The sequence below is a fragment of the Vicugna pacos genome, chromosome 6 (genome assembly GCF_048564905.1).
Source record: "Vicugna pacos chromosome 6, VicPac4, whole genome shotgun sequence".
Lineage (NCBI taxonomy): Eukaryota > Metazoa > Chordata > Mammalia > Artiodactyla > Camelidae > Vicugna > Vicugna pacos.
Window position 1 is genome coordinate 31,221,503 of NC_132992.1, and position 25,330 is coordinate 31,246,832.

Genomic DNA, 25,330 nt, shown 5'->3' on the forward strand with positions numbered 1-25,330 from the left:
TGTCATTGAACCCCTTTCACATTAATAAGTCCTTTTTGGGAAAGACTAGTCTTTCCTTCGCAGGCCACTCTTGCAGTGGCACCACGGTGCTTCTGATGAGCCATGCAGCCGTCAACGTACAGAGCCCAAGTTCTACAGTCGGAGTACTGTCCTGACAAAGAATGATTTTTACAAGATATATAGAAAGCATATGTTGTTTGAGGTGGAAGGAATGGTTTAAAATGGGGGTTCTGGGTACCCTAGGAAGAGGTAAGGAAATGGGTGGGAGAGAATGTATTCTGTATTACTGCTGTATCTCTAAAGCCCAACCACACTGCATGAAACAGCAGCGTTTCCACTCTCAGCCACGCATTTTCCAGTAATATGCTTTCCTGATGACTAGGTCTATGAACCACTTCAGTACTCGGTAAGCAGAATGTAAAGAAAAATGGTAAGGATATTTTCTCTCTTAAGTTTAGGAGAATAGGTGCTGGGATCCTAAAAGATTATTGTAGTTTAGAAATAGTGGTCACTTTCCAGGATTCAGGATGTAGGTTTCAAGACACCATGCCCTCTCCTAAGGGCTGACATCCATGTTAAGTCAGATCACAGGTTGAAATGCTGGTGCTGCCATTTAATAACTATGGGGCTTTAAACAAGGTACTTAATCTCTTTGAAACTCTATGACATAAACACAGCAATTACCAATCCCATACATATGTGGTAAGACTGTGTGAGAATGAAGTAAGATTGTGTACGTTAAAAGCTTGCCCAGCATCATGCTGGTGCACGTGAAACCCTCTGTAAACCCTCGGGCCACCCAACTGACAAGACTGGTTACTACTTGAAAATATACTTTATCCTGCAAGAGGCATTGCTAAGTCAAGGCATGACCAACATGGACTAGGCATGCAAGTGTGCATGTGCTCATGCTAGGGAAGCCTTCAGTGCTGTCAGGGTCCAGGGGTGTTCCCAGGAAGTCTTCAATGTTAGTGCCTAGGGCCTGTAAACAGTATTTTCAATGAACTCAAGACATGAAATATCTTGGGAACGGTTGCATTTGTTCACATAAGTTTCAGTTAGAAATCAGTACCTGCACTTGTGTGCAAACTGCTCAGTACTCTAACACTATACTGTCCAGTAAAGTGGCCACATGCTACATGCAGCTATTTAACTTTAAAAATAAAAACATCCAATTCCTCAGTCACAGTAGCCACCTTTCAAGGGCTCAGCCACAGGGCTCCCATCACTGGTCAGTGCATTATGAAAAATTTCCATCAACACAGAAAGTTCCATTGTACCCTGAAGTAGCAGGGGTGGTGGGCAATCCAACATGCTTTCCTGCAGCCTCCAAGAACAAGGATTTGCCTCTCCCTCAACCCTAGTCTTTCAACTTGTAACCTTACCCAGATGCTTCTCATTCATTGGTCATTTTTAATGCAGGCGCATGCACCCTTCCCACAAATGAAGCATAACACTATAACTTATTGCAAGCACCTGCCTTAAGACACTCATCATATTACAAGTAATAAAATTCTTTTTATTACTGACTTCCTTACTAGCCACCCTCAAGAGACCCTCTCTGCAAAGCCTTTTCCTAATCCTTCCGCTTTCCCCTTATTTACCAGGGGGCACTTTTGCCTCTTGCCACAGTGGTTCTCCATGTTGGTAGCTTGAAAATATACTGATGCCAGAGTCCCAGTTGCAGATTTAACTGGTCTGGAGTAGTCTTCGTGATTTTAATGCTCAACCAAGATTGAGAACTACTCACCTAATTTGCAAATATACTAGTAATGATTTCTAATTACATTTTTAGGTTTGTGAAAAGGCCTGGAGGAGTTATTTTTTGCAAAAAAAGCAAATTTTTGTCAAATTCCCCTTAGCCTCTCTTTGATTCCCATGTGGTACCTAAAAAATAATCTGGCATGCTCAGGACTGAAATTGAGAGCGTCGCACCCTCTTATACCCCATTCACCTTGGGCTACAATTCCTTCCTTTTTGGCATTTACCACATTCCATTAGCCCTTTTTTTCTTACTGTTTTGCAATTTAAGTGATGGGGAAGAGTCCCACTCTAGCTCACAACAGGGCTTTAACTCTTCAACATTCTCTCAACAGGTCCTGCTTTTCATAACTGGGTTTTTTCTTTAACTTAAAAATACTAATGCAACCACATATTGTTTTGAGAGTTTCTCCTTGATTTACTTTAATTCAGTAGGATTAATTTGATTAACAAGAATTCTTGGAATAACTTAGAATTTTCAAACACCCCTAATTTAGTCCTCTCTAAACATTTGGAATTGTCATCTCGATCAGGTATACATCTATATCCAGCTTTTTCTCTATATAGTTTAACCAGCCAAATTTCTACTTTATTCCAAATACTAGAAATTCTCCAACATAGTGCTTCTTACAGTCAAATAAACATCATAGTATAAATACCTTTTGTCTTGTGAGCATTGACAAAGTGAGGTTCTTTAGTTACTTATTAGTATCCCACTCTGCATATTATACGTAACATTTACTGGGAACTTTCATTTCTAAGTCACATCTGTTTACTATATTGTTAACTGGTTTCCTCAATCAGGGTACTATGAATTTTTCTCCAACCCTCTCAACTGAAATGCATTTCCTTGGCCAAGGTGATCTGAACTAGGGTCCAGAAATTCAAACCCCATTTAACACCGGGGCAGCTGAATTTTCCTCATATTAAATAAAAAGGTCAGCTGTCAGTAGGAAAGTTTATGTGGCTAAGTCCTTCATTCTCCCAGTCCACAGTTTGGTAATAGATGCTTCCTGGTTCTCTCCTGGAAATACAATTAGCGCATCAGTGGTCAGTCAGTGCTGTCAGAGGCCAGCCACACATTCTCAGAGCAAACTACATTTTTTAACTGATCTCATTAAATATACAGCTATTTCCTACTCCCCAACTGTTTCCACGACACATCCATCTTTTCACCTGCATTAACTAAAAACACTAGTACTTGTGAAGTAGTTTGTCACCTGCTCTGTTTCTTCACTTTCCATATCATACCCCTGGGGCTTTGCTTTCCTTAGCTCTTTATTCTTTTGAACATAATGCTACTAAAGTTGTCTAGTAGATTCCTTCATTGACATTTTATGTTTACTGTATGGCTCGTATGATTTTTGTTCTACTCTTTCCATTACATTCTCAATCCTCATTGAGCTTCAGTTTATTTCCTTCCAATTTACCACAATCTCGTTCCTGTTTGCATTATTTCCCTTTTCCGTTATATGCAGTTCTATCTGTACAAGAGCTTTAAAACACGGATTGACTGATACTAATCATTTTTGCAGGTTTCAGATGCTGAGGTATCATTTGAACTAAAATCTAATGAGAATCCCTTTTCAAGCATTCCAAATTTGTCATCCACTCCAACTGGTGAGCTCCAAAGAAGTTTCCCAATTAAAAATTACGTACCATCAGAAATGTGTCCTTTTCACTCAACCAAACTACTTCTCTTGCTTTCCAACCTGGTTGGAAATTGCATTCTTAAAAGCCTTCAGGCTATTTTTTTAGATTTCATGAGATATTGAGAAAATCCATTATTCTAAATTTTACACCCAAACAAATGCATCACCTTATTTTACTTTTAAATCTTACTTCCACTGAAGTTTATAAAGCCTGTCTTTGAGACTGTCAGGTTACCCAAATACTCTCTAAACAATTATCATTGATTCTGAAACTGTTGAGTCTTCCATCCTTACCTACACTGTCAACCCTATTGCTTTGTCTCTGTAATTTCTATTGAACCAACTCCAATCTCATTTCCTGGGACCCAGGGTTAGGTAATGTTAACAGTGACTATAGATAAGCCTACCATCTAATCAGTGACCTTTAAGAACACTAGCCTCTTTTTAAAAAAATTCTGTAGTATCTGCATTTGATCAGAATTTTAAAAATATGTAACATAATGTAGTTTTGGTGTAGAAGCCTGAATTTCCAAGTATTAAGAGCACACCTGTGATTATACAAACCCAGTGTAAAGTTCTAAGTTACATGAGGAAATGTAATTCATGGTAGCCTGAGACCTAGAGTGTGAAATGACTCTTCCTCATCAATACAAGTCAGTGTTTATCAGTAAGCCTACACGTGTGTGTGTGTGTGTGTGTGTGTCTTTTCTAAGAGTGTACGATTATTTCTCTAGCTATTAAAAAGGGCTTTCCAGTCTCTTTCAATACTTGGTTTCATATGGAATTAAAAACAGGTTTTCACGCCTGGGCTAACTGGCCCAGTGTATCTTTTTAAAATACTGATGGCTAACGTTATAATCTCAAACAGGTTTTATCAGCATCTTAGTCTTAGAACTCAGACCCTTCTTCTAAGCATCGAGTTTGTCATGAGTTATGTGCTAAAAGTGAGTTTGTGTAGCATATGAAGAATGTATAAAATCAGAAAACAGGGTGGTTAAAAGTTATTTTGCCCAAATTATCACAGAAAAGCTACTTATAATACTGTGGATCTGAGACCCAAGGGCAGTCCATAGTTCAGCCTTTCCCTTCTATTCTACTTTGTTATCTGTTATATGAAATGATTTATGAGATTCTTATAAATAGGACAGGACTCCTGCCCATAGTAGGTTGGAATGCCATTGCCTCATACTATGAAACAGTATGGGTTTGTGTGAATAATAGTCCAAATTAACCATGTTTTTGTCATGCTCTGCTGGAAAAACTGAAGTATAAAACAAATAACTGGACCATTCAGGACTAGGCAAGCATCACCAATCTGACAGCTGTTTAATAAATCCACTCTTAGAAGTCTGTGTGCTAACTACTAACATGCCTAAAGATCATTGCAATTACTCAAGTTGGGAGGGAAGGGGCAAAAATTAGTTCCTACAGGCGGAACTGAAGTAAAATAAATGTACAACTCCATGTTCTCATTTACCCAGAAAGGCACAGACTCAGAATTCAGAGGGTAACTGGGGCTATAGATAGCAATTAAAAGGACAAAATGGAAGAAAACAGGTTTCATTCTCCAGTTGTTTCACTTTTCCTAAAATCTTGACATGTTTGAGCCGCTTCTGTTTAAGGATGGAACAATTTAGCACATGAAACGATCTCAAAAAGGGTGCCAAATGGACCACAAAACATTAATGAAAAGGCCTAATGTAGTTTCCAAACTTTTTCACTAGGATATAGAAGCTGTTTTTTGCAAAAGAATCTCCATTCCACAGCCAAGTTACTGGTCTCAATTCATCCACTGCAATGAGGCATAAGCTGAGTAGTGTATGTTGGTATGCATAGTAATTCTGACTCAAAGAAAAATACATGTGATACATTCTAGGGAGTTTGTGGGGGCTGCTGTGAAACAAAGAATTTGAAGTAAACAATTATAAAATACAAAAATAAAAAACCAGGGTGTTTATTTTTTCTCCAAATTCCTGGTTTAATAAGGACTTGTTTATTTTGAGAAAAAAAGGTCCCAAACATCAGGCTGTTCACAAAAATAACCCACAGTATCAACTTTAGAAAACAAATCTTAAGACTGTTACACTAATCATTTTTCTAGAGGATGCATTTGACATGCCAATTCTCATTCGCAAAAATACATTGTTACATTCGTGTTGAACAGCCCCACACAGCACTCTTATGTGGGGTATAACACACATACCTCTAACTCAAAGCTGCTCTCAGGTGCTACTCAACTAATGAGATTGCCTTTGCAGTTAGGGAAGCAACTACTGAACTCATGTATAAATGGAAAGAACTGTACTCCCTGCATAACAAGAGATTATTTTGGAGACAGTTGATAAAAACCATACATCCTTTTTATTGTTAAGTCATAAAGAGGTATCAAAATTAAAAGCAAGAATTACAGGGTAAGACTTAACATAACTACTAGGAGCGTCAAAGGAAGTGAAAATGGGACTAGGCGCAGGGCAGTATGAATTAATGAACATGGGAAGGACAAGGATGGGGAGAACAGTGAGCATGTGCTGAAGATACTAGGGGAGAGGATCTGGTGAAAATTTTGATCTTAGACAAGCGCCTAGGTAAAGAAATAATGGGACAAGATTTCTAAACCCCACTATGTGCTTAAGAGTCATCCTCGCCATTGGCGCTGTCTCTGTCATCCTCTCCTTCCTCAGCCTCTTTTTCATCATCCTTGATCAACTCCAGCTGTGAGAAACAGACACAAATAGGATGGAGTTAGAGGCACTCCATGTGTCCCTGATCCCCCCTCCACCACCTCTTTCTTTCCTTTCCCGTGGTTTTCACCTGGTCATCCCCCCGATCTTCATTATCATCATCATCCAGTAGGTCCCCCTCCTCAGCAGAGTCATCTGCACCCCCCTCAGACTCCATCTTCACATTAGTCTCATCTTTCTTCAGGGAGCTGCTGCTCTGCTCCTCTTCTGACTTATCATTCTTCATCTCTACTGGGGATGAGAAGGACAAGTCTGTCTAGGGGCAAGTAATGTCCACAGGATGTAGACAATCCCCACTAATGATCATAGAACTGCAGCACAAGTCTAAATCCTCCCACACAAATGCCCTTCCCAAGTCAAACTCCGCAAGTTTCATATTCAATTGCTTTATATCCCACTATTCCAACATATACTTTCAACTATCTTAGGTGACTAGCCCTTACTTACACCCAACAAGCAATAGGACCATTTACCTCCTTGTTTGCTCTGTTCCTTTTCAATTTTTTCCAGGCTTTCCAGTAGAGAATCCACTTTTTGTTTTATCTGGGTCAACTCCTTCTTAATGGTCTGAAGGTCATCTCCTTTCACTTTAATACAAACAAAACCCCAGATTAGAATCAGATGTACCAGAAGCTACCAGTTACCATACACATTTCCACCAGGCTATACACCAGCAGCCAACAGATCCCTTAGAGAGAAACTGAGTCAGCACCAGATTGTCCTAGTAATGGGGACCTTCGATCTTTAAGCTGGTAGTTGAAAACTGAATCTAATGTGCCTACTCCCTTAGCAGTTGCATTCTTACTTTCGTATGCCTGCTAAAGACCTCAATTCTATTTTAAAGCACTTTCTGTACTGTTTTACTGACAATATTTCATACACTGAATAGGTGCCTCAACTTCCTAAAATCTAATTACTTTTTTTCAAACTACCAAGGTCTTAGGGATAGAAGACTGTCTAGGGTTGGCCTCGTAATCACTATTTTCTTTTCTTCCATTATTTTGATTATGCAAAAAGCCATTTGTTCAAAATCTGAACATTATTAACTGCATTAATTTCCCGATTTCAATACACAAGAAATATTAAGAATCACAAAGCTGTAATAATAATAATACATACACTTTCCAGACTTTGAAGAGGATCCTCGCTGTCCACTCTTAGAATTGAAGCCACTTTTGCCCCTTCGTGAGGTGTTTCCTGATACACGCTGGCGTTTTGAGGGCACAACAGCCCGAGCAATAGGAGGAGGAGGAGGAACACGTGCTGGGTAACTGTACATCCTATTGGATAAAAGGAAAACAATTCCTTCACAACTAAAATGAAGCCAGGAAGATTCAAACAATGATGTCCTTATAAAATAATAAATTATTGTCCAGTGTCTCACAATCATTTCCTTTTGCTAAGTTAAATTTCATTCAAAAGGCCAGTAAAATCCTTAATTCTTCACTATGTTCAATACTGCAGCTACTTTTAAGAAAATACTACACATATACACAAACGCAATGACACGGTTGCCTTAAGCACTAGACATAAAAAGTCTCCTCTGTATAATGGCACTATTAACATTACTTTTTACAGAGATCTTATTCTTTTCATATATTTGCTACAATAAACAATTCAAATAAGCCAAATAAACTACTCATTAAAAGACTCCAATTAACCAAGTCTACAAACAGAGCTACTGTTAGCTAAATCCCTGATCTTTTCAACCACAGAAGCATAGAAATAATACCCCTAGTTAGTAATACTATGCTGAATCCATGTAAAAACCATACAAGATTGCCAACATTAACCATTTTTTGGCCTATAGAAACAACTATTTATGTTAGCTGGGTGTAAATACCAATTTTAACAACATTTAGCATAAGCTCCACAAGGACAGAAAATATTGTCTATCTTGTTCATTATTCACTAGTGCCTAAATCCACCGCCTAGCATACATTTGGTTCCCCCCAGATCACTGACTGCTGCTTCCACTGGATAAGTATTCCAGTGATTGCTAAAGGTATACCAAAGCGATGGCTTGCTACTGACCCTTACATTTGTGAAGAGATAATATCAAAATACAAAAACTTCCTACACATGGATATCAGCTCTATAAAGTCTCTTCATTCCACGTTGTTAGTTTTACAAAAAGCCTGTGTGGCAGCATAAAAGGTTAAGATACACAAGTAGGAAAAAAAATTGGAGGTGGGGGGTAAATTAGGTTAGTTATTTATTTAATGGAGGTACTGGGGACTGAACCCAGGATCTGACCCATACGCCCCCCAAATTCTTATAATTCCAGTTCTGCACCTTTTTAGCTACTAACTTAACTCTTCTATTAAAAAACCCACCAACTGCTGCTCTGCCTAACTTCAAAGCTTTGGAATTCCTGCTGGTACTGGGAACACTGACTTTATAGTCTCATAGACAATTCTCTCTTCTGCTCAACCCAACTTACTACCAATCTACACTTAAAACAGTTTTTAACAATGAGTGTGTATATGTCCATGAATAACTGAAAAATTGTGCTGAACACTGGAATTTGACACAACATTGTAAAATGATTATAAATCAATAAAAAATGTTAAAAAAAAAGTTTTTAATATTGACCACCCAACACGTTCCCCCGTGAAGCAAGTAGCTACTGACTTGTCATATGCCAAAGAATCAATGATATAGTAAAAGTTACGAAAGCACCCATACATCTTGTTTTAAAAGCTCCAATAAGGAACACCTTTAAGTTTGAGCCCAAGGAAATAAGAAAATGTAAGATTCAGAAAGTAGGATGGCCTTAGTGCTTCTGCAAAGGTTTCTTTTCAGTAGACAAATAGTAACAGAGCTGTTTGTCAGTTATAATTCATTTATGGGAATTAACAAAAACAAACAAACGAGATCCTTATTAACAGTAACTTTTTATAATCACTACTATCTTCTGTTTTTACATAAAGCTTTTCATATTTTGGTCCCAAATTTTCAGAAACCATAAAATATCAATGTTCAGAAACTATTTCCTTTTGTATGAAGTGATGATACTTTGCACAATTTCTGGTGGTAAAAATGTAAGTTATATCCCCATTTTAAGGCATGAAACAGCTCATGCCTCAGCCCTGTTGGATTCAGAGATCTAATCTACCTCCCAATCCACTCACTCCAAACCAATGAGCTAGCCATTCCAGATTCCCTACACTTCTTGGCACTGGAATTTCCTTTTGAACCATACTAGTTCATCTGACAAGAGTAAACTGCCATACCAAAAATGAAACAAGAAATGCAGTGTATTTTGAATCTATGTAATGGCCCCATGAACACAAATGGAAGTCAAATGCTCTCGTTCTCTGGGGGGAAAAACATATTTAAAAAGATCAACTAGTAATGCCAAAGGGCTTTTAGTGCCACAGAACTTAACTGCTGCTTAAGCAAAAATTGACTCTCAAAATAACTCCCAGATTCCTTTAAGGACGTTTAAGTAGATCTTGCCTTGTAAAATGCCAAAGTGCATGATTCTGAAAACATGAGGAGAAAGCACCAAGAGAAACCATACCTACTGTGATAACCCTTATGGTTAAAGGAAGCTAAATACGACAGCTTAAAGAATCAGCTACAGATTAAGTAACCATTTTCCCCCCAAAAAAGCTATACAGTAAATCACATGAGGCAACAAAACAGCTGCTGATCCCGTACTGATAAAACCCAAGTCCTTAAAAAGTCTTCATGAAGGTTTCATTATTACCAGAGGAACAAGCACCAAACACTAAGAGAATTACAACTATACCCTAAATCAGAAATCTGGATACTAAGTGTTAATATAAAATCCAGTCAGAATAAAAGGCAGTTAAAATACCATTTAAAAAAAATTAAAACATTTCTAGACATACATTAGCTAGCTAATACTCTAAACAAATAAGACAAAAATCCTCTATCCTAATCTCCAAGCTAAAACATAAGCATTACAATTGTTATTATTAAATGTTTTTATTTAATTTATTGATTTATTAAATGTACAGGTTTTTAAAGACAAGGTTCTCAAATGACCAGATGTAACACAAAGTAATCTTTGCGTCTCAAAAACCCTGATTAATAATACAGTTCTATCACTACTAAAGTAGAAACAACTAGAATATATTAGTAAAAATCTACATACTCCTGAATGTATTTAATGTACCACAGCTGCTTCCTGTCTTAAAAATATGGACAGTTTAAAAATAATTTTAAGCATATCATCAAATTCTGGAAACTAATTTTCAGACATTGTTGCATATAAAAATGCGAATAAAAAATAAATACAATATGAAAAAAATAAGTGAGAACAATCAATCCAGTAAAATTAATTCTCCCTCCCCAAATAATACTGATTTATCAAATTCATTTTAAATATGTAATCCCCTTAAAATTTCATTCAAGGGTTAGGAGGTATTTTTTTCTTCCACTTCATTATTTTTCACCTATAATGGGAAATTTTCAAGTTTCTTTCTCATTACCTTTGATTTTCCCAGAAAAGCAATTGATTTTACAGGCTACTATGTTTGGGCTTTAGAATGTCTGAGACTCCCCGAAATCGTCTGCTAAAATTCTGTGAATGGACCTATCCACAAAGTTAAAACTCACTCATACAGAAACAGCAGCAATATTCTATTCTATCTGAGCTAATCAGAATCAAATCTAGAATACTATGTGCTCATTTCTGAGAAGCATGCTTTATATTTAGAGAGGCATAGAGGAAAGTATGTACAAATTCGTAAGATTCAAAAGGAATGATTTTAAGAAAGTGAAGATGAACAAAATTCCAGTGAATAAATATCAGTAAAATGTAGTCTGTGGGACAGAGCTAGAGAAAGCCATGGAAAACAATGTTATCTAGATCGCAAAAATTATGTATGGAGTTTAAAAGCCGAAAGTGTAGGTTTTTCCATCCTAGCTCTAGTGAAATAATTTCCTAATTATCTAATGACAATACCTTTCTCAAACTCTGCTGCCACCAAGACTCTAATACAGATAGTAACCAGCACGCTAACAATTCACTTAAAGAACTTAAACTAAAGCCTTGAGTGAAGATCTGCTACTGTAACCACTGCAAGTTTGGTGCCTACCAGTGTGCTCCGATTTACAACAATCTGCAACTTCAGTTACAGGTTTCCCAATATATCATCCAAAGCAAACCTTCAGAACACACCCTTCACATAACATTATGCTATACAGTGCTGTAGAAAAAAATTTTACAAAATTTATTTATCTTTGGCCTTCTGCGTACTGACATGTTATACTACACAAGCAGAATATCAACTACTGATCCTCATGAATAACCAGGATTTAAAAAACTGTTCAAGAATCAAGACCTTCCAATAACTGGCATATTTGAAACATTATAAAATGTATTTCTGGTATTTCTTTCCCACTCTTTGTAAAATGGGAAACCGTATTTGAATGATTAAGGGAACCACTTTCCAATCATTTTTAAAACTCCCAAAACACATCCACTGGACGATATTGATGGTACAATCCCTCAGTAGACTTTATATCTTACCATTTTTTAATATAGTAATTAACACAATAAAATTATCTGAAATTTGTTATTAAAAACTATGGTATACAATTCTTAACATATAAATACTTATTGAAAACCAAAAATTTTAAAAGTTTACCCTAATGTAATTGTAATAGTATATATTTCTTTAAATCTCAAAATTTTACAAATGAATGGGCCATTGACTTTGCTTTAATTATGTAAGGAAGAAAGTGCTAAAAATGACTATGTAATATGTTTAATTCAGGTTTACATTAAAATGAAAATATGAAACTATGTCATGTCAAATACTGACCCACCCCCCAAAAACCCCATTTCCATGATGTAGCTGGAATTCTTGCCATTGTGCTTAAAAATAAATCAACTAGGGAAATTCCTATAATTTGTGTTTTATTTCTAAATTAAGAGAATTGCTAAATGTTGTATGTGCAGGCACCCCTCCACAACATTGCCTTGATGAGTCTGGGAGAAGCCAAGCTAGATACAACTGTTAACTTACACTTGTTTTGCTAATGCAATTTATGGATGGAGTGCCTATTACCACGCTAAATTTGCATAGTTGCACTTTATGTTCCATTAAGGATACAGATTATCTGTATGACAGTCAAATATAAAAACAGCAAGTAATGCTCATCTAAATGATAAGGTACTAAAAAGATAAACCAGTATGCTGCACAGGATCATTCAATATACAGGGGCAACCACACTATCAAATTTTAACTAAAGAATTTTGTAACTAAAGGAAAAAAGAGGTTATTATTACCTCTGTAGGTTTACAAACCTTGCCCAAATAACAATGATCAAGGTTGGAGAACACCATGTGCATTGCTACTTACAAACAGCAGGAATCAATAGCACCTATATATATGTAGAACCAATAGTACCAGTCAATAATTGGTTCTGCAATCTTCTTTTGTAAAGAATTGTTGGTATTAAAAAAGATACATTTCATTAAAAATTGTCCCGTTGATTTGTTTAGTTTTATGAGGGAAAAAATATTAAATGTACATACTCATTTAAAAATGCATCCAATTTCATAAATCTTAAAATATGAAAAGCTGCATCTCAAAGCAAATACGCTGAATTTTCTTGATAGATTCATTAGGAAACTATGTTTACATATAACTAGAAGTACCATGGGAAGACAATTTGAAAATTCACCTGAAAGCAAAAAATAATCTGGGTGATAAAATGCAGATTGCTTTGAGTCCTTAATCAATCCTTTTAGAAACAGGACTGGATGCAAGACAATGTTAACTTAAACCCCTGCCTTTGCTTCTGTTTATAAAACTTCCCATCCAGGTGATAATCTTTTCAAGACCCCTGAATTTCCAAAGAATTATACTATTATTCATTTGTCATGTTGTCCTAAACACACATCCCCAAATGTCACTTTGAACCTTTCCAAAAGATAATGTCTTAAAATTGTCAGTGTGGTCCAATTTTTATCAAAAACAAAAAAACCCCTGAAATTATAAAAGTATTTAGAAAATTATTGTTTATAAACCATATATTAAGAACATATAAGCCCATTCATTCCTACATTCTCATTTTATCAAGTCAGGTCAGAGTACACTTCTCTCCTTCACTTAGAATAAAACTTCTTTTAAGTTGTCTGAAATAACAGATTTGTGGTTGTTAGGGGACAGGGAGGGAGGAACTGCATACAAAGGAGCTTCCTGGTGAAATTTTGGGGAGGTATGGAACTATCTACATCTTGATTGTACTGGTAGATACATGGCTATGCATGTAAAAACTGTATACTGAAAGAGTAAACTTTACTGTATATAAAAAAAGTTTTCTGTGCCATCTCCACAATTTCTTTCCATTCTTTCTTGAATCTCCCTGCAAAGTTTTGTGCCTCCACTATTATTAAAACCTACCCTTGTCAAAGTCACCAATGAACTCCACACTTGCTAAATCAGACAGTTTCTCACATTACTTAAATAACATGTCTGTTCACACAACTTGTTTTTTCTCCAACTTTTTTTCTTTGTGACATTCTCAGTCATCTTTGCTCATTCCTGAACTCCCGTCTCCAGGGATCTCCATTTTCTATCTCCACTCACGTACAACCTACAAACAGATGACTGCCATTTACCTCATATAAACAACTGCCTAGTCAACATCTCTCGAAGTAGATGTCCAATAAGGAGCTTAAAATAACATGTCCAGAATTCATCTGTGATATTCACCCCTCACTCTGGTTCCTTCTATTTCTTTCCCCATCACTATTTCTATAAACTCCCAGTCTAGTTATGCAGGCCAAAACTTTGGTGACATCTTTGATTCCTTTCTCAGCCCTCAGATAGATCTGAGAGCAAATCTGTTTGCATTAACTTCAGAATTCAATTACTCCTCACCTCTTCCATTGTCACTTCCCTGGTCCTTCCTCAAGTGACTGCCTGAATTTTTCCATCAGCCACTTACTATCTATTTTTAGAGCAATCTTGTTAAAGTATTACAAATAAGAGCCTCTCTTCTGCTTGTAATTCTCCAATGGCTTCCCCTCATTCAAAGTAAAAACTAAGATAAACAACATCTTAACATGCTCTATATGAGGTGTTCAACCCATCCATCTTCTCAGGCCATGTATTTTTTCCACTAGTACCCCTGGTGCACACAGTAACACCTCACAATAAGATGTTGACAAATATTTGCTGAGAAAGTGGCCTTCCAAAACTGGCCTCCAGGAAAGAATTTATCATAAGTCACATAATCAAAACCAGAAAACAAACCAAACCTACCCTTATAACTGTAAAGCCAGGAGGATTGGTCTGCCTTTTACCTAGCTTTATAAAGACTATTAGAATATTTCCCTAAGAAAATAGGACAAAAGTTGACTATAATAATCTACTGCAAAATCGAATCCTTTTTCAAGCTATTCGTTACAAAATAAAAATTGGATCTTTTGCTTATAATATACCTAATTCGAGACTATTATGTCAGGCTTGCTGTAAGGAAATCAAAAACACAATTTTCCATAGATGAGTTTTCCCTTTTTTTGCACCCTATTAATCTGATCTGCTTGTTGAACTCCACTAATCTCATACTAATAACATACTTATCACTGTACGGTAATAAAGGTCCTTGAAAAGTTTACATGCCTCAACAAGTCAAATTCTATTTGGCGGACTTTGGTTCTTGTTCCTTGGGTTACAATTCTTAAGAGGGTACCAAATATAAGCTTACACTATTTATCAAAAGGATTGTCTTTTTCTCTCTTGAAAAATAACATTAAGTTTCCTGGATAGTCTTTCAATAATCTTGTCAACTTTGTTCCAAAACTACAGTCTGGGTTCTCTCATTTCCTTCCTGGTAAGCAGTCTTTAGTCATCGTAACTCTCATACTCAAAATTTGTTTGACCCAGTTAAGACTAACTTTGCAGCATTCTAGACCTGTACTGTCCAACTGAGTAGTCACTAGCCATGTGTGACTATTTAAAACAAATTTAGAATTCAGTTCCTTCATCTCACTAGCCACATTTCAAGTGATAAAAGCCATGAGTGGCTGTCTATTGCACCAACAGTGAAGATACAGAATATGACATCATCACACAAAGCTCTACTGGACAGCACTATTTTAGTTTGTTCCTTCCATAGGTATCTACCTACTGTCTATGAAAAATTTCCCAAGAGTGTAGAATTCTCTAAATTTTCAGTCTATAACAAAACCATAATCTTTACAAACTAGCTAAATGTCCTCAGTATTGATGGTCACACATTTCTTATGATCACAAAGCCAAATGGTGATACTATAAACAAATAAACTTCAAAAATGTCAGTATCAGATCCTGTATCCAGAGACATTGCCAGAATATATGAAAAAGCCTTACCTACTAGGAAACTGGGCAACAGATCTGAATACATTTCTCCAAAGATAAATAGCCAATCAGCACATGAAAACTCAATCCCAGCTTTTAACAAAATGCAAATCAAAACCACAATAGGATAAACCACATACTAAAATAGCTTAAATAACAAAGATACATAATAAAACAAATGTTGGCAAGGATGTAGAGAAACTGGAACCCTCATACATGGCTGATGGGAACGTACAATGATATAGCTGCTTTGGAGGACAGTATGGCAGTTCCCCAAAAGATTAAACACAGAATTATTGTAAGACCCAGTAATTCTACTAGGTACATACCCAAGGGAAATGAAAACAGATGTCCATGCAAAAGTCTGTACACCGATATTCAGAGCAGCATTATTCAAAATATGGAAACATGTCAAAAGTCCACAAACCAATGAATGCATAAACAAAACGTGGTATTATCCATACAATGGAACGTAATTCAACAATAAAAAGGAATGAAGTACTAACATATGGTGTACCATGGATCAACAGTGAAACATTCATGAAAGCAATTAGTCACAAAGGCACACCCTGTAGATTCCACTGACATGAAATGTCCACAAAAGGCAAATCTATAGACAGAAAGTGGATTGGTGGTTGCTAGGCCTGGGGATAGAGAAAGAATAGGCAATGACTGCTGGTAAATTATTTATTTTGGGGGTGATGAAATGTTCTAAAATTAGATCATGGTCATGACTACACAACTCTGAATACATAAAACGAACTGTGCACTTTAAAATGAATTAAATCCCAACAGGTTAAAAAAAAGAAACAAAAATAAAAATTAACATCAAGGAGCTTAACAAAGTATACCTGGATGAAGAATATCCTGAAGTAGATTCCTAAAACAGCAGAGATTACCTTTGGACTAGGTAATAATATAACCAAAACAGCACTTAATTCAGAGCCATACAGCAAATTCTCTGATCTAGACTTAAATGCTTTTCTCTTCAAATAAGTATTTTCCCCTTACTCAACAAAAGTCCAGGAAACAATAAAAATAAGATAACTGCCCAAAACTAAGGCTAAGTGAAATAAAGAATGTATTATTGTCAAAATTTAAGTATAATCGTATCACATTTATGTTCAAAGTATAATCATACTCATCTATCCACTCATCTAAAATCTTTCTGACAGCATGATCAGGTTTCCACAAGGACACAACAGAAGGGCTCTGAGCAAATGAAAAATTAGCCTACACATAAAATGATATCTAAAATGTCATCAAAAGTGACACCTAAAAAGGGGAAAGGGGCACCTCTTAGCTTTTCCAAGTAGCCAAGAACCCTCTTGCTCTCTGAATCATATGCCTTTCCCAAGCAGATGGTCTCACTCAATTCTCAAAACTTCAAAATCTAAATATTTCATGTATTCTTTCTTCATATACATATACAAAACCCATCTCTCAGATCCAGTGCTGCTCAGAAATATCAGAAAAATGGAAGAAAAGAAGGGAAGCAAGAAGATAGCTCCTCTAATGCCAATAAGATGGGGAGGGGCAGAAAGCAGCTCCAATCCATTTTTTTTTTTGACTTACTAATCCAAAATCTAAAAACTTCGTGTGTCTAGAATAAAAAAAGGGCTCAAATATTAGTTTAAGGAATATGATGGTTAGCCTCATTCACTTGTCTTGCATTTCATTCCCCCACCTGGACTCTTCTCCACTCTCTACTAGCATACTTTCACAGATATAACAGTGTGTCTTCCCCTTCAACATCTCTCTGCTAATAGGACACAACTTAATGCTATACAAAGCCCCTTACAATCAACCATTCTTTTATTCTTGGCTGCTTCCCCAAATATGCTATTGATATTCACTACTCTATATCTTTATTAGGGATGTATCTTCAGCCTGTTTGCCTAAAAACCTCCTACTTAATATCAAAGGCAGGTTCAAATACAGCTCTTTATGAAACTATCTGGAGCGCTTTAAATTTTAACATAGGAGCTTACAGCTCCCCAAAGTGCAACACAATTCATCTTTTAGATATGGAGTAACAACAGCACTCTAAAAATCTCTAGTGGAACAACTTTATAGTCCAGTCACTTATACATTGTCAACATTACTATCCACTGCCTTTTGTAACTTGTGATAAATTATTTATTATAAAGTCCTCAAAGACTACTGAACTAAAACCAGGGTCCTTTTGAACCAGATCTTTTGCTTACCAGGTATTTATCATGTCTCAGCTATTATCAACCCTGACTAATTAAGCACGTTTCCTGTGCTCCCAAGTTCTCTCTATAGAAGAATGATTAAGAATTACTCCATTGTCCAGAACTTTATTTAAACTGAGATATCATCCACATACCATAACCATAAAATAAACCCTTTGAATATGTACAACTCAGTGGTTTTTAGTATTCTCATAAACTTCTGCAGTCATCATCACTATGTAATTTCAGAACGTTTTCATGGGTGATCTTGTAAGGGAAAGAAAAGTGGGAATACAACTGATTACAATTTACAGAAAGTACATCTGAAAGTGTTTCCTAAAAATGTGTACTTAACTTAAGAAAACACTGTAAATATCTGAGGCACAAATCAGAAAGCACTTACAGATCAAGCCTGATTAAAAGAATGCCATGCTAGCTGTGACAATCAGCAAGCCCATGGATATGTTAGCCTACCTAAGAACTTTCAGATCTACTTCTACTGTATCTCAGTGTTCCTGCGTGAAAGATGATTCCTCAAAAACCACAGCTTTAATGCCTGTTTATCTCCAACAACATGCCAATTATTACATATATGTATTTTTTTACTTAAGTACAGTTTACAATGTTGTGTCAATTTCTGGTGTACAGTACAATGTTTCAGTCATATATGAACATACATATATTCGTTTCCATATTCTTTTTCACCACAAGTTATTGCAAGTTATCAAATATAGTTAACTGCACTATACAGCGTGAACTTGTTTATCTATTCTATATATATCAGTATCAGTAAATCTCTTAACTCCCAATTTATCCCCTCCCATGCCCCTCCTCCCCCAGTTATTTTTATTACAACACTTCTGGCACAACAGCACATACTGCCTTCGAATGATCAATAATTTCAAAAGTGAGTGACTAAATATCAACGTGGAGAGAGAATTTAAATAAATTAAAAGAATCTGCAAGAAAAATCACTTAAAGGAACTGCTTCACACAGGAAGCCCTCCAACAAAAACTACGCCAGTAACAATTTTCCTAGAAGCAACAAGATTCACCAGAACACAAATGGAACTGGATCTTTGTCAGCTTATAGGTTATCAGACTTTCAACAAACAATAGGTTTTATACTCAAGGATGACTGAAACACCTCTCCTAGTTTTATATATAGACCCCCTTGAATATTCATCCTAAAACAGAAAGCTTCTTTAGGGCTTGTATTCCTACCAGAAAAAAAAAAATGCAAGGGCTTAACAAATCTTTGGGTAATTATAAACTATGTATGACAGAGTTTATAGCATATAAAGAGTAGGCAGTGTTTCCGAGTGTCAGATATTAATAAATGTATCCAAAACTGTAGATTCACATACAATGGCAATTTATGTTAAATTCATCCAAGAACTTCCAACACCTATTACATCGGTAATGACCTTAAGAACAATGGAAAACTGATGGGATTAAGTATGAATAGTATTGTGGTTATGTTCATAAAATCAGTCTATCTTTTCCTGATATACAATTTTCTTTTATATATATTTGAATCAAAATGTTCTATAATATAGAGTACAGCTGAGTTAAAATAACTATTAAAAAGCATGTCTGGAAAACAAACACGAACCAGTTTTCATTTCACTATGCAGTAGTTAAGAAGACTTTTTTCAGACACAAAGAATCTGAATTATGCTAGATATTAGTTTCTGTGCTAATAAAAGTATGTTCATGATTCCCTTCCTTTTGATAACTGGTGTCAAAATATGCAGTAGTAATGATGTATGTCAGTGTTAAAAGTGTTAATAAAATAATAATTCATAAGTGTAATTTTCAGTAACTTTAGCTAGGCTATTTTGATAATTAAACAGAAATCCTTATGCACTAAAGACTCCAGTCTTTAGAATTCTTGACTGATTGAAAATAGAATAATAATGTTTTGGGGTTATCTATAATGCAATTTATCTTTTATGTTTCCTTTAGTCTTCACAACCACTCTGTTAGTAGGCATTATTTTACTTCCACTTTTAGGGATAAGATAACTGAAATGATATATATGACTTTGGTCATAACCTTTTTTGTTAAGTGTTAAGTCTTTGGATTCCTCAATTGTTCTTTTCTCTGCTCCATATCAGATGTCTCCCTAACCTAATAATAGGTAGCAGAAATGCCAAATTTATGTCTTGAAATATCCATGTGAATTTCATGTTAAGGGTATGACTAACAGGCTGAAGTGAGTAAGTAGACGGATTTAACCCCTATTTACATAACAGGACCACAGCTTTCAGTGTATCTCAGAGACAATTTTCGATCTTTTAAAATAGATAATCTAACACAGTTGATTTAGGATGTTACTCAGCTAGGATAATAAAAAATCTTCTGGATGACTTCTGAGAAGAAACTAATACCATTTTCCTGAGTAGTTTTTCCATTCTTAACTAAGTATGTTCATTTTCCCACCAGACCTCAGTAATATATTTGAATGAGCTCTTTACCAGCTACAATATATTTGGTTGCTCCACTGGTCATCAGAATGTCTTCTATTGGATGAGATTAGAATGGAAGGTGAAAGACATTACTTTTCACTGACACTCTATAATATCAAGCAATACAGAGAATAACTAAATGTATTCAGAGAATAACTAAAGGTATTCTCTTATACAGACTTGTGGTTACCAGGGGGGTAGAGGGTGGGAAGGGATAGACTGGGATTTCAAAATTGTAGAATAGATAAACAAGATTACACTGTATAGCACAGGGAAATATACACAAAATGTTATGATAAATCACAGAGAAAAAAATGTGACAATGAGTGTGTATATGTCCATGAATGACTGAAAAATTGTGCTGAACACTGGAATTTGACACAACATTGTAAAATGATTATAAATCAATAAAAAATGTTAATAAATAAATAAATAAATGTATTCTCTTGCCTCTTGAAAAACTAAGTGAGGCCAATAGTGGTGATTCCACCAATTTTTAGGACCAGATAGCAATGATAAGAAATTTGAAGATATTTCTGCAAACGTCTAAATGTCTTCACTATTTCTTGCTGCCTATATCTTTTTTCTCCAATTTCAAAATTCTTCACTTAAAACAAAGTTTTCCAAACTTATTTAGAATGGAAATAATAGGAATGGTCAGTTTCACTGCTTCACTAAGCCAACCAAAAGTAAAACTTCAGAGGACAATTCTCATGAAGATAGAAGTGTACAGTTAACACTTTCTATACACTCAATTTAAAACATGAGTTTCTTCTGATACCCCAAAAATTATATCCAAAAAGTGAGCGTTAGAATTTCCCTAAGAGCCATAACAAAGAAATAGGTAAGAATCACAGAAATAAAACTTAATCGTTCTCTGTTAGCAACTGATTTTCATCCCTGCCTGGACATTAGAATTCCTTGGGAAGCTTTTAAAAAAAATACAAATACTTAAAGAGTCTACCTAGACCAGGTGTGTAAGAATCTCCACAGGTGAAGTTTGGCACGAGTACTTTAAAAAAATATGGTCAAGAAATTTCTATGTGAAAAAGGGTAAAAAGGCGGCTGCTTTAAATTCACTAGGTCTCATGCCTTCAAGTCACTCGGTGACCAAGTTTTCAGCAGATATGAGATCTATTCTCTCAACTGTTAAGGTCTGCCATATTTATAGTTTACTATTTTCAAAGTATAAAAATCACTACAGTTTTCAAAATATGTAGAAACATAAATAAATACAAAAATCTGAAGAAATCTGTTAAGTACAAAATGAAATAATTTTGACAATGTGGGAAGGAGATTCAAATCACACAACCTGAATATGGCATTTCAGGACCTTTAACAATGCAGATCCAAACTATTTTCTAGCCTTATTCTCTGGCCTTTTAATAACCAGCTACCATAGTTCTATATGATATTTCTCAAACACACAAAATGTACACGTGTGTTCAGGTCTCTGCTTGTATAGTTTACTGGCCGACTTTTTTTCTTTCTTGAACTCCCTTGGCATAACTGATCAACTTAATTCAAATGTTTAACTTCTGTGAAACACTCCCAAATCAAGAAAGCTATTACTTTTATTCCAAAACCAGAGACCGATCTAACTGGAATTCTTACATGTAAATAACTTAAAATACTAAAGATTAGAGTAACAGAATTAAGACAAAAAAAAATGCACATCAATTTCTTACAAAGTCCAAAGTATGAGCATGCTCCATATATACTCCCATATAACGCATAATTTAAAAAGTAGCAAACCAAATGTTTCCTTAATGTTCGTAAAGACTCATGTCATCAATACCAATGTTATACTAAATTTTTTTTTTTTTGCTTATCAGGCCATTCCCTGATAACTAGTTTCTATCTCAGGTCTAAATCCATCATTCAAAGCCATCCATAACTTATACCTATTCACACATCTTCCAATTTCATCTCTCATGACTTTTCAAATGCTAACTCCGTTCTGAAGGCACAAGAAATCATCATCATTATTCTAACTTCCTTGCCTTTTTTAGAACTGAATCATCACCACCCCTAATCTACAAATCTTAACACTTCAACATTAACCCCTAAAGCAATTTGATTGTTAATTCGCTATATATGCTTACTGTATTCTATTTTGTATTGGTTAGTATTTCCAGAGAAGACTATTACATTTTTAAGATTAGGGATCATTTTCGGGGGGAGGGATCAATTTTTATAGTTTTGCTGTAATCTCCCACAATGCCAAGTGGCAAGTATGCAATAGGGAAATAATGAAGAGAGCATGATACTGCTAATTAAGTCTCATTTCATCATTAGGCAAGTCAGTCAGTACTTGCTTTTATGTGGCATACAAATTAAAACAAAACAAAAACCGTCAAGAAAAACCATTAGTCCAGAAAACACTGGACATGTCCCCATATGCCCTGACAATAATTAAACTCTTTCTTTGAAATCAATAGAAATGCCACCCTTATCTAGTCTGCCTCTGATTTTCAGCAAGTATTTTTCATTACTGGCAGGAAGCAGGGGGGAGGGTTGTTTGAAACGTATTTGCTGTTCATTACTACAAAATGGAACACATTACTACAAAACAGAAAAACAAATAGCTCTCAGTAGATAGCTTTTAGCTAGAATAGACAAAACATTTTTAACATACCTGTCATAATAATCCCGTTGAAAATCATAGTCCAAGTCAAAAGAAGAGCTGAAAAATAAATACCAAAGAGGATTAATTTTGAGCTGTTGATGTAAATTCACAACAGCAGATGGGAAAAACAACAACAACAAAAAAACCACCCCACGCTTAACTAACCGCTTAACAGCAACAAGCAGATCAAGAGATTAGCATGGACTAATGCCCAATCAGTCAAACAGATCACTACATTCCAATCACCTTAGGTCACTGGACATGCAGTGGCCAAATTGCAGATTAGGTTTAAGACTGATAAAATATCAACATACAATATAACAGCTAAAATAAGAACACTGAAAAATACAACAGTAAATTAAGCATTCTTATGTCATCCTCCTTCCCTTTCTTACTACCCCCCAGCATCTTAGAATCTAAATAACTTCTCTTAAAGGACTTCAATTTATGCTTTAAATACGAAACTACTCTTTAATAGTAAAAATCTCAGGGAATTCTAATAATTCTCTGGGAAATGGGGGGAAAGGAGGTATATTAATACAAAATTAATAAAGCATTACTTTTACACATAATAAACATACTACAGTTAACCCTCCCCACATCCAGAAAACAGATAGAGAAGATGCCCACTGATGGACACAATGCAGTTATAAATAATAAAGTTCCGGACCTGAGTAGAGGGGACGGAGAAGGGTGTTCTGGTACTGACCCGTACATCTCCGCTGCAGATCGTTTCACACCAGCTTTTCCTCTGTTCACTTTTGGCTCTGCAGCCAGATTAATATCTGGAGAAAAAAAAAAACCCAGAAATTTTAATAACTGTTGGGAGGGAGAAGTCTCAAACTATAGCTTTTTAAAGTGTACACAGTCATAATAAATCAGTAACGGTCTAACTACATGTCACATCTTCCCTTATTAGACAAAAAGGCTCAGGAATTTTTACAAGGTTAGGACTTAATCTTCCATTCCTTTGTCCTGTTCTGTACCAACAAAGCCTACATTATACACAGTTAAGTTTGTCTTTGGTACTTCCCACCCTCAGCTCGGTTAAATGAAACTCACCATTCAGAACACCCACTCTATTCACTCACTTACTACTAAAGAAGAAAAGTATCAACGACCAACAGTTGCCTTTCTAGACACTACTGTGCATTTAAAATTAGCATAGACAAATACATTAGGAATGAGTGAAGACCTCACAACTATATGGCATTTCATGAATTAATATGGTTGAAGTACGGTACCTCAAATTATTATTCTCAAAGGAGAATTTTTATTCTTACAAAAAGGATAAGCTTTAAAGTTTCATAAAAAATACTTCAGAAAGGGGGGAGGGTATAGCTCAAGTGGTAGAACGTATGCTTAGTTTGCACAAGGTCCTGAGTTCAATCCCTAAGTACCTTCTCCAAATATAAATATTAAAATAAATAAACCTAATTACCTCCCTCTCACTAAAAAACAAAACTTCAGAAATACACAACATAATTTTAAAAACTATGCTAGAGTGGCCACCTGCCTACCAAAGAGTTCATGTTTTCCCTCTTATTCTAATAGAAGAGCCCATCTGTCAAAAACTAATTAGCCCAAAGCTAGCTAGCTCTCCAAAACTCAGTTCAAATGACCAAATGAGAAACAGACTTTTAAGTACACTATTAGTTAAACACCACCACATTTATGAATAATCTTCAGAGTTCTTTGTTTACTAAGCTCATTTCTAATTTTTAGTATCTAATGTTTATAACACCCTTGCTTTTACAGTTTGACTTTGGAATCATACATAAGCTTTTATAATAAAGGCAATTTTTAAAAGCAATTTTAAAATGTGAAAATGAGACAACAGAACTAGACTATATATCAAGTTGATTATACAACCTTTAAAGAAGAATTATTTCATGTGATTCTAAACTAAATAGTATAGTTAACCCTTGAACAATGTGGAAGTTGGGGCGCTGACACTCTGAACAACTGAAAAGCTGTGTATAACTTTTTGGTCAGCCCTCCATATCCTCAATTCCACACTGGGGGATTCAATCAATGCTCTTATAATACTATAATATGTATTTATTGGGAAAAAAAAACCCCACGTGTAAGTGAACCCATGCAGCTGAAACACGTGTTGTTCAGTCAAGGGAAAACAGTACTGAAGTCAATATCCAAAACAGAATATACATTGTTAATAAAATGAACCTCAAATCTAAATAAGTGTTCCCTAGTCTGCCCACTGAAACTAACCAGATGCAATAAAAATGTATTAATAATACTGGTATATAAATAGTGGTTTCTAAATAATTCCCAATAAAAGGAGCCAAGACTCTTAGGAAAAGGGGACAAACTTCAGGATAAATCAAGAAATATACCAAATGACCTGGAATATGTTGTGATACCAGAAAGCAAGGAAGCAAAGCAATTTTACAAGAGTAAGATCTCAAGGATACAGGAACCACTTGAAGGTGATCCACTGGCCAAAAATGAAATATTCTAAGCTCTAAAGAATAATTTGCAATGGACTGAAACACATCAATTTAAAATATACAAATTTATAATGATACTA

At 35.5% G+C, this 25,330-nt stretch overlaps 1 protein-coding gene and 1 long non-coding RNA gene across 15 annotated transcripts in view; one reads left to right on the top strand and one right to left on the bottom strand.

Moving 5' to 3' along the window:
* Nucleotides 1-25,330, top strand: part of LOC140696849 (uncharacterized) — a 97,001-nt gene that overhangs the window by 53,829 nt on the left and 17,842 nt on the right. The gene's annotated exons all lie outside the window — the stretch shown is intronic.
* The window catches only part of HNRNPC (heterogeneous nuclear ribonucleoprotein C), a 45,884-nt gene continuing 26,309 nt past the window's right edge, over nucleotides 5,756-25,330 (bottom strand). For 7 of the 13 annotated variants that reach the window (XM_072962785.1, XM_015251581.3, XM_031672989.2 and 4 more), the window contains 6 exons: nucleotides 23,450-23,564; nucleotides 22,789-22,836; nucleotides 7,274-7,434; nucleotides 6,628-6,741; nucleotides 6,225-6,385; nucleotides 5,756-6,125 (listed from right to left, as the gene is read on the bottom strand). In XM_072962785.1, the coding sequence (XP_072818886.1) occupies nucleotides 6,042-6,125; nucleotides 6,225-6,385; nucleotides 6,628-6,741; nucleotides 7,274-7,434; nucleotides 22,789-22,836; nucleotides 23,450-23,564 (683 nt within the window). In that variant the 3' untranslated portion in view covers nucleotides 5,756-6,041. The remainder of the gene's footprint in view (nucleotides 6,126-6,224; nucleotides 6,386-6,627; nucleotides 6,742-7,273; nucleotides 7,435-22,788; nucleotides 22,837-23,449; nucleotides 23,565-25,330) is intronic. The other 6 variants (XM_006218711.3, XM_006218712.4, XM_015251587.3 and 3 more) reach the window with 3 other exon arrangements.